Source organism: Penaeus vannamei, chromosome 17 (assembly GCF_042767895.1).
Source record: "Penaeus vannamei isolate JL-2024 chromosome 17, ASM4276789v1, whole genome shotgun sequence".
Lineage (NCBI taxonomy): Eukaryota > Metazoa > Arthropoda > Malacostraca > Decapoda > Penaeidae > Penaeus > Penaeus vannamei.
This window is the reverse complement of record NC_091565.1, coordinates 12420857-12430856: the sequence shown is the minus strand read 5'-3', so window position 1 is coordinate 12430856 and position 10000 is coordinate 12420857. Positions and strand designations below refer to the sequence as shown.

At 34.8% G+C, this 10000-nt stretch overlaps 2 protein-coding genes across 7 annotated transcripts in view; one reads left to right on the top strand and one right to left on the bottom strand.

The window, feature by feature from the left end:
- The first annotated feature begins 787 nt into the window (after window positions 1-787).
- Window positions 788-3782, top strand: Ip259 (NSA2 ribosome biogenesis factor-like IP259). The gene is made up of 5 exons (XM_070131940.1): window positions 788-1644; window positions 2543-2639; window positions 2744-2830; window positions 3380-3510; window positions 3625-3782. The coding sequence occupies exons 1-5, from the start codon at window positions 868-870 to the stop codon at window positions 3766-3768; spliced, it is 1236 nt and encodes a 411-aa protein (XP_069988041.1). The 5' UTR covers window positions 788-867; the 3' UTR covers window positions 3769-3782.
- Window positions 3783-3851: 69 nt separating this feature from the next.
- Window positions 3852-10000, bottom strand: part of LOC113822509 (leucine-rich repeat-containing protein 40-like) — a 26028-nt gene continuing 19879 nt past the window's right edge. For all 6 annotated transcript variants that reach the window (XM_070131938.1, XM_070131939.1, XM_070131936.1 and 3 more), the window contains 3 exons: window positions 9434-9622; window positions 9081-9266; window positions 3852-8870 (listed from right to left, as the gene is read on the bottom strand). In XM_070131938.1, the coding sequence (XP_069988039.1) occupies window positions 8762-8870; window positions 9081-9266; window positions 9434-9622 (484 nt within the window). In that variant the 3' untranslated portion in view covers window positions 3852-8761. The remainder of the gene's footprint in view (window positions 8871-9080; window positions 9267-9433; window positions 9623-10000) is intronic.

Below are 10000 nucleotides of genomic sequence, written 5' to 3'. Positions count from 1 at the left end.
GAGATTACAAAGAAGTTATACTGTAGGTCCGCTTTCTTATAATTTGTGATGACTTCGAATTGAGGTGGATTGTCATGCAAAGAATGATCTGAGTGTCAGGTTAGTTTGCTTTAAAATTTGGAATTGTGGCTTGCTCATTATCCGATTCATTTAATGAAGTGGGTAGAATTTAAAGTTACTCAATAAATTTCATATAAAAATTATAAGTTCTGTGGCATTTCTGAATAAAATTTGGTTAATGGATTTTGTTGTATTATGTTCAACTCTGGGCACAAGATTTGTGTGAATTTCCTTAAACTGTTTCACATGAGCATATTCTCAAATTTTGGGGGACTGAGATGTAGGAGAACTTATCATTGGAGATTGCAAGATACCTGTTGTCCACCACTTTTGCAGTTCTGGTTCAATTTGATTTATGGAAGCAAGACAAGTATATTACACAACTAAAATGTAATTACTCTTAGAAAATGATCAGAAATCTAAATTTAACCTTGAAGATCAGAGCTTGTTTAGACCAGCTGATTCTTTTAAAAAAATTAAAGGTTTCTTGCATTGCTGAACTGCAGAATTGAAGTGGCAAAATGTTTCATGCCTTTAAAAGTGTCTTCATATGTCCATCAATTCGTAAATTTTAAGGAAGCTTTCTAACTTCCAAGTCTTGTGGTGGACACCGCACCGGGAGAGACTTGGAGTGCGTACTAATTTGCCTCCTCGTCTCTCCCCAGGTGACTGTGTCCACGGCAACGGGTGCAGCACAGCTGCTTCAGGAGGACCAGCATAGGTGATTTTGACCACAGTGTGTGGTTGCAGCAGAGCTGAGCCTGCTGCTCCAGTTTCAGTTGGAAGGCAACACCAACTGTAACCACAATGCCGCAGAACGAGCATATTGAGCTTCACCAGAAGCGTCATGGTCGGCGACTGGATTATGAGACGCACATGCGTAAAAAGGCTGCAAGAGCCCACAAAGACTTATCATGGAAGGCACAGAAGCTGCATGGAATAAAGGGCAAGCTCTTTGGAAAAGAACGGCGGAAGGAGAAGATTCAGATGAAGAAGACCCTGAAAGCCCATGAGGAGAAACTCAATAAAAAGAGAAACAAGGAAGAAGTACCTGAAGGTGCCATTCCATCCTATCTTTTAGACCGTGAGGGTGAAACGAGAGCCAAAGTTTTGTCTAATATGATCAAACAGAAGAGGAAGGAGAAGGCTGGTAAATGGGATGTTCCACTTCCAAAAGTTAGGGCACAGTCTGAAGCAGAAGTGTTCAAAGTTATCAAGACAGGCAAGAGAAGAAAGAAAGCTTGGCAGCGTATGGTGACCAAAATTACTTATGTTGGTGACAATTTCACAAGAAAGCCTCCCAAGTTTGAGAGGTTCATAAGACCAATGGCACTCAGGTTTAAGAAAGCTCATGTTACACATCCAGAACTGAAAGCAACATTCTGCCTACCCATAATTGGAGTGAAAAAGAACCCAAGTTCAACCATGTACACATCATTGGGAGTGATTACAAAGGGTACTGTAATTGAAGTGAACATTAGTGAACTGGGTCTTGTAACCCAGAGTGGTAAAGTTGTGTGGGGCAAGTATGCCCAGGTTACAAATAATCCAGAAAATGATGGTTGCATTAATGCAATTTTATTGGTGTAAAGAAAATTAATTTCAGATCAATTCTGAACCTGGATCCCAAAGCCGATTTTGAAAGAATATATGTGCTGTTGTATTCTGCAGAATTTATAATAAATAGATAAGAGTAGATCATGTTTTCTTGAGCCTTCTATATTCAGATTTTGGTAATGGTCATTTAGAGTAATCAATATTGGGAGTATTGGTAGGATTTTAAGTAGCCTTTTGCCTTGGTTAACTGTTTGTGACTGTGATACTTCAACACCTATGAAAAATTAACAATGTTAAGTGTTGGATTACAGTGTGTGGAATCTCTATCACTAACAAGCCAAGAGTTGTAATTATTGCATTAGTTAAATTTTTTTTTACCTATTATGCTTTTATTAGTGGTTTTAAACTTAATATTCAAGTGAAACACTTAATATAAAAGTTGAGGGTATAATTGAAGTTATGGCATGTGTATGATCAAGCAAGTGGGCCCTACCAATCTTCACCAATAGTTAACAGGTTAATGAAATGTCCCTTGTCCCCCCCCCCCCCCCCCCCCCCATATTCAAGCACTCAAGCCACCAAGGAATCAATCAGTAGCCTGTGCACAGCCCCCTCCCCATTTATACCATTGTAAACAATCAAAGGGAAGTAAACAGGGAAGATAACTGACTCCTTGGTAAGTTTGACTTTGAAGTCATGTGCATAAACACTTGTAAATAGAACTGTTGGACATGGCAAATCATTTAGGATTCTAGGTTTTATAGAAGTATTTCTATTTCATGTCCAGAAAATGCTGTAGGTAGGGGATATTTTTATTAATGTAATGATTTTAAATGTTCATTTCTTAGAATTATTTATTTTATACTTTGACTAAGTGAAAATATGACTAAAGAACTTCCTGTTTTTTCAGACTGCCATCATGCAGATCTTCGTCAAAACCCTAACGGGGAAGACCATCACCCTTGAGGTCGAGCCTTCAGATACTATCGAAAATGTGAAGGCCAAGATCCAGGATAAGGAGGGTAAGTTCAGGCAGTGTTACATTCTTATCACATAAGTATTCATTATATCCATATAGTGAGTAACAATGACATTCAAACTTGTGTAATTGTGAATGTTTTTTCAGGAATTCCCCCAGACCAACAGCGTCTCATCTTTGCTGGCAAGCAGCTTGAAGATGGTCGCACTCTGTCTGACTACAACATCCAGAAAGGTAAGCTTGTTATAATTTGATTACCTTAAGTCAGTCTTAAATGAAAAGGAAGTGTATCAGCTTAACGGCCAATTGTTTAAATTGTACGAATTCCAACCCAATAAGTTTTCATTATATGGACGTATATACATAAGTAAATGCATGTCTCAGTCTAGACTTGCATATATACCTGGCAGATAAATAGTTAGAATGTATGTCTATCAGTTAGACGTGTGCATTTCTGTGTATATGCATGTCTGTATATATGAATTGGCTTGGGCCTTGCACAATATTAGTAAATGACCATATGTATGGTGTTGTAAACAATTCTGGTAAGAAACAAATTATTCCATGCTTCTCATTGTGTAGGGAAGAAAATCTGGAGAACAAAGTCTATAGATTGTCTAGGAATCCAGATTAACCCATTGGCAGAGGGTGTAAATAATTTTGTTCTTGTTATTCTTGTACTTACTATTCTTGTTCTTGTTCTTGTTCATCCTCTTGTTCTTCTTGTTCCTCTTCCCCTCATTCAAAACCAGAGGTTCTTTAATTTTGGTTCTTCCACCCCAGAATCAACTCTTCACTTGGTACTGCGCCTTCGTGGTGGTGCCAAGAAGCGCAAGAAGAAGAATTACACTACCCCCAAGAAGATTAAGCACAAGCATAAGAAGGTTAAGCTTGCTGTGCTGAAGTACTATAAGGTATGTTTACCACTGATACAAATATTTTGAAATTATGAAGAAAGGGTAGTGTTTAAAAGATGGGGGGTTGGGGGGGGAGGAATAATTAAAATTAATGGTTTTATCCTCTTGCAGGTGGATGATAATGGCAAGATCACCCGCCAGCGCCGTGAGTGTCCCAGTGAGGAATGTGGTGCTGGTGTGTTCATGGCCAACATGTTTGATCGTCAGTACTGTGGAAGATGCCACCTGACTTTTGTCTTTAATAAGCCAGAATAAAGTTGATGGTATTACTGTGTGTTTGAATTTCTCCCCCAGACATTATTAAGGATGTCAAAGTATAACATTAGGTGGTGAAACCATTTGAAGTTATTAGCATTTATTAAATGAGCAATGTACTTCACAATTAGGGCTGACATGTAATACAAACATGCTATGTTAGGCACAGGACAAATATAAAGTTGTTACAAAACATTTTGATACTAAAGGTATTGGGATTAATTCACACAAAGTGTAAACTTGTTGTTTTCTTAGTGTTTTTTTATCACAGCCAAAGATATTTTACCAAATTAAAGCTAGCAAAGATTAAGTTGACCCACTAAATGTTAAGTATTGTGCAAGTATAAATGAAATGCATCACTTAAAATACACACCCATGATGCCATTTACCGTCTTGTTTTCAATTGATATGAACTTTTTATCCATAATAGGCACAAATTCAAAATGATAAATGCTTGGAATGGGATATATTCCAATGAAATAGAAACTTTCATTTCATTACAGAAATCTAAAGGTTTGTCCCTACAAAAGGCACTGTTAAAGGAAAAATTACCTTTAAAATAAATTTGCTATATACATCTGATTGCTTGTATATTGTCAAACCGTATCCAAAAAAACTTTGAATATTTCCGTGTTCTCCCCAACCCCCCCTCCCTAATCCCTTTTTTTGGGGAGGGGGGGGGGTGACCTTAGTCTACATTGGGCCTCGTCTTCTATCACATCTACTGTGGACCTCGGCCCTTGTCGCAACTAAATTTGCTTCTCCCCCTCCAGTCCATTCTAAAAATTATGATCCAAGATGAATGGCTGGCTTTCAGCCCAGAATAGCCTTCATACTCTGTTAGCTCTCCCCTTTTACCCCTGTTCACTACCATACTATAGCCAACACCACTTTACAACCTTTGCCATCTAACATTTTATTCCAATTGTTAAATCAAATTTTAACCTTTTAACTACATCACTGTCATAGTGCTGTATGACTTGATGTCTGGAACATTTTTAACCATTCTGGGAATCCACAAACTTTGCCATATGAACAAAAAAACGCTTCCTTACCCAGAGGCTTTACTCCCAAGCCTTGCATTATTGCTTTATTTTGAATTTGCCACTGATAACAGATGTTGAGGTAATACTTGATTCAAACCTAGTCTAATAAAAGAAAGGGATCACACATTACCCAGGGTAAAAGCATATGATGTAATAAAGTCCATTTTATACTACATAACACTTTTCAATGCAGTTGTGTAATATTACATGTATTCTTTATAAAACTGAAGGGTTTATAAACGATATATTTTAAATTACTACTGAAGCCTATTTCCAAGGCATACTGATGGTAGTTACATTATATATATATATATATATTTTTTTTTTTTGCATTTGTTTTAATTTTACACTAATAACTATGAAATCTAGTCTAATGTAACTCATACTTGCAATTTAATGACAGAGCTCTACACTTGTTACATTTCTGATAACTTAGAATCTATCCTGAAATGTCTGATACTTAAATGTTAGTGCCCTTTTTATTACATTTAATACAAAATCGGGGTTAACAATTTGGTTCTGAATTTGCTAAGCCTTCAGTATCTTAAGAAAAATGTGTATTTTTTTTACTATGAAATCATAAATTCAGTTATGAAGACAGTCTACCTACTAAATACAACAAATCTTCAAAATTCACTTCACATACTTAGAGCAATTTCATAATATCAGCTAGACTAGGGCATTTTTTTCATTAAACTGATTAACAGATAAATTCTTGACATAGAGAGGCCTGCAATAGTTCTCTAGACTAGTGTCTGGGCATTGATCCATCTCTCAGTTGGGAGTGCCAGATATTACAGCAATTGAGGCAGACTTCATGATAAAGAGGTGTCAGAACTGACTGATTATTCATAAACCATGGCTAGAGGGTTAGTTACAATGCTTAACATGTATCTGAATATATGAAAATAAAAAAGTCTAAGTTACTGAGAGTGATGCACGGATACAGGGAGAAATGGACACCGCTATCTTATAGAGCACATCATACGTACAGCTGCAGCAACCTCGTATTTACAGTGAAATGACAAAAATAACCACTGCATATCACCGCTCAGAGACAAAGTCCACAACACCCTCACATTGCTAGATTCTTAATATCCATTTTCTATAGGATGGATGAAATGCTAATAAAATTGGGGTACAGTTAAGCTACAGCAGCCTCAAATTTATAGATAAATGACGAGAATATTTGTTGCATAGCAGGAAAAATATAGTAAGAATGTAAGAAATAAGAGTAAGGAAAAATATAGTTTAAGCTACAGCAGCCTCAAATTTATAGGTAAATGATGAAAATGTCTGCTACATAGTACCACTCAGAGACTAAGTCCATAACACCCTCACACATTTCTTAATGTCCATTTTCTGTAAGCTGGCATGATCTGCTAATAAATGGGGGGTGCAAGGAGGGCTTGCCCCACTGTCTAATGAATAAATAGAAGGTAGGAAAGGTTAGGTTGTTTTTTCGGTTCCCATGATACCCTGGTTTTGGGACTTCAGTCTCTGGAGGGTGCATTGCTCCCAGTAACAATTATCAATAAAGACGTCAATAATAATTACATAGACATTTATGAATGTGTAGTTACATTATAATTAAAAATAAAAGCTGCATCAACTATTGTCAAATTATAATACAGTATCAGAGCACTGTAGTCCATTTCTTATTCATAAATAAATTCCCTTCAAATTTTACAAGAGTTCTGCAAGTTCAGATGTTTAATTACTAATTACTCAAGATTGTTTGGTTAACTCACTCAATACAGAACTTCCTGCACCATGCCAAGAGATGGTACATCAGCTTTCACAATTTCCTGTTAATATTTTGTCTACTGAAAAGACTTTATATAATTATTTTTCCCCGATTGATTAACTACCCTGATCAACTAGCTCCACTGACAACTTTTCCAGTTCCCTAACCCCTACCTTTCCTCTGCACACTGCTACTACTACCCCTGCTCCATACCTGCTGTCAGCTCCATTCATTCCAAATCACTCATCTCCTGACGTTCCTCCTTATACTTCACCTCCTCCTTGTGATCTCTAGTCTCATTTCCCATGTTTTTCTTATATTCATAATAGCTCTTTGATCTAATTGCCCTTAACCCCTCTTTTCCCTTTTGCTTATCCCTGCCTTCTATGGACTTCCTTGTGATATCCCACACTTTTTTCCTTTAAGAACTTATTTTCCTACCTAAGATACATATATATCCTCCATTTGATCTAATCATCCTTAATCCCACCCTTTCCCCCTGTTAATAGTACCCACCTTAACCTTTTAGTCTCTACTGTCACCCTCTTTCCCAGTTTCAAATACCATACTATCCTAAACTATAGTATGACTTTTGACAAGTAGCACATAAAATTAAAATTCTTCCATTGACCTAAAGAGTCAATTATATGAATATATTCTTAACTATGACAGACACCTCTTCAGCTTTGTAAAGTTAACTGTGCTAACTACTATAAAAATACATTTGGAGAGAGCAAGATTATAAATTAAAAATGGCAGTTTTGTAAGACAATTAAATAATGACAATATCTACAGTGTAAAATTATTAAAGCATTAAGTACTTTTGTACTGTGACCACTAAATTTATGAAAGAAACCATTTACCACTAAACATGACGTCAGAAAAATTAAGAGCTAATGTAAAAAAAAAAAATTATATATATAATAATAATAACAACATTAATAATAATATTGCAGAATTTACTTTTTGGACAAGTCAAATCTAACATCATAAGACTATGAGAAAGTAGAAGGCAAAGCATAACAGAGTTTAAGTCAGTGAATTTATGGCAAGAAAATATTACTTGTAATCAAAACTGACAAAAAATATAATGCACATATAACATTTAATATTATATTAAATATATATATATTCAATAACTTCAGCTAAAATGCACCAGTACAGTTCAGTAAATTATTTTAAGCTGTTTGCATCGCTAAGCACAGATAATTAGCACATTCTGTAATTAACTGAAATATTTTTTTCAAATTTCCCTTACATATGTAAAAAATAATCAAAAACACAGCATTATGACTTCCGACACTAATGAACAATCCTAATTCATCATTGTCATACATGCTTCTGAATTAGTATGAGTATAGAATTCTTGAATCAGACTCATAGTAAAAACATATATATAAATCACATTTTAAGTATACATTTCAAAACTTTCAGAGCAAATATGATATGCCACAGTTATAATTTGGAAAATATTATGAAAGGTACATTTATATCATAATTTTGTAAAGAATAATCAACACATTTAAGATTTTTCCAATAACCTCTTTGGTAGTATGTACAGTAACAGCAAATTTCAGCAGTATCAAATATTAAAAACAATATAGAATTATTTAAAGCTTACAGTTAATCTTGGTACCTATGAAAAGTATAGGAAATACAAGTGTATACACAAACTGAAGATGCAAATCCACATTCAAATGACAAAGCAAGTGTTTGTGCAAGGTTCCACCACCTGATTCCTTTTTAAAATAACTTGCAGCCCTTCAACTTTCACTCTCTCTGAATCATACCAATAAGCTAGTTATCACAAATTTTCCCTCTCAAATGAATACATAACTTGCTTGCTCAACAAGCATAAAATACATTCAGTTTCACATAGCATAAAAACAATAGATCTGGACTGCTTCTTGTCCATTTCCTGAAGGGTCACTGGGCTCCTTAAAAAGGTATGCTTAGGGCAAACATTATGTTTACTTAAAGATACATACAAATACAGACATGAGCATGCGGATGGATTTGAATTTATATTATTATATCACTTCTATTATAGAATAAACTGGTCCTTTATACTTATCCCTACATATAGCAAACTAAGTACTATTCAGAGAATATGTTTCATTACTGAGGTCACTAGTTTAAAGTTTGAGAATATCCTTTACAATGTACCACATATTAGTTGATTTTATGATGGTAACAGATTCACTGATCAACAATTCTTGTTCGCAAGTAGTCCAAGATCTCACGAGTTCCTTTAGCTAAAATGGCAGTCCTTGGTACCCTGAATGCATTTCCCTCTAGTTGCAGAGTTCTGAAAGTAAAATTTGTATTTCAGACTTATTTTTCATCCTTTAATTACATTAAAGAAATTGCAGTATCTGCAAACACCTGCTTTAATCAAACCACATCTTACAAAATAATTCAACTTACAAGTAAATTTTGACTAGTTAAACTACAGACAATAATAAATTATAATGTTACAATAAAAAGAAAGCCATACTATAATCATTCCCCAACAAACCTTAGCTGTGTCATATTTCCAAGCAGTGGTGGGACAAAATCTATGTTGTTGTTGTGGAGGTCCAAAGTTGCTATTCGTTTCAACTTTGAGAGGCCTTCAACGTAAATAGAAGTAATCTTGTTGTCCCCAGCAAATAAAATTTCAAGCTGTGCCATTTCATAGACACATGCTGGCAACTGTTCAAATCTGAAATAATTATTGGTTATTTCTTTTATCTGTTCCAATACTGAAAAACTACTGTAATCTATTTCACATGCCTTATAACCATGTTGCCAATATTTTCTTATTACTTAATGAATGAGTTAAGTACTAAGTACATTCAATTCTCAAACTGATAAACCATAAACTCGTACCTATTTGCAGAAATATTGATTTCACGTAGATACAGACACTGTGCAAGATCTGTAGGCAAATCAGTAAGCTGGTTTCCTTGTACATCTAAGAATTGTAACCGCTGAAATGTCCCAAAGAATGCTGGGATTGATGTTAGCTTATTCATGCCTAGCATAATTTCTGATACATGTCGTGATAGCGTTTCCAGTCTGAAAAAAATACCAATAATCAATAATAACTAATAATATTACCATTGATAATATTAATAATATTAATAAAAATTACAATAATAACGCATCTTTTAAAGATTAACATTTAATACAAGACAAGCTCACTTTGACTTTTTGAAAGGCATTATTTGATCCTTGAGCAAAGGCGTCTTCCTTGATATCAATCTATTATCCTATCACAGATAGTTTCACTAATAATACTCTCATCTTTGTAGTGACAATATTTATATAATTCTATATACAATCAGTAGTAGTAACAGTAATAGTAGTAGTAGTAGCAGGAGCAGCAGCAGCAGCAGGAGCAGTAATAGTAGTAGTAGTAGTATTATATAGAAGTATTTAGTACAAGTACAAGTT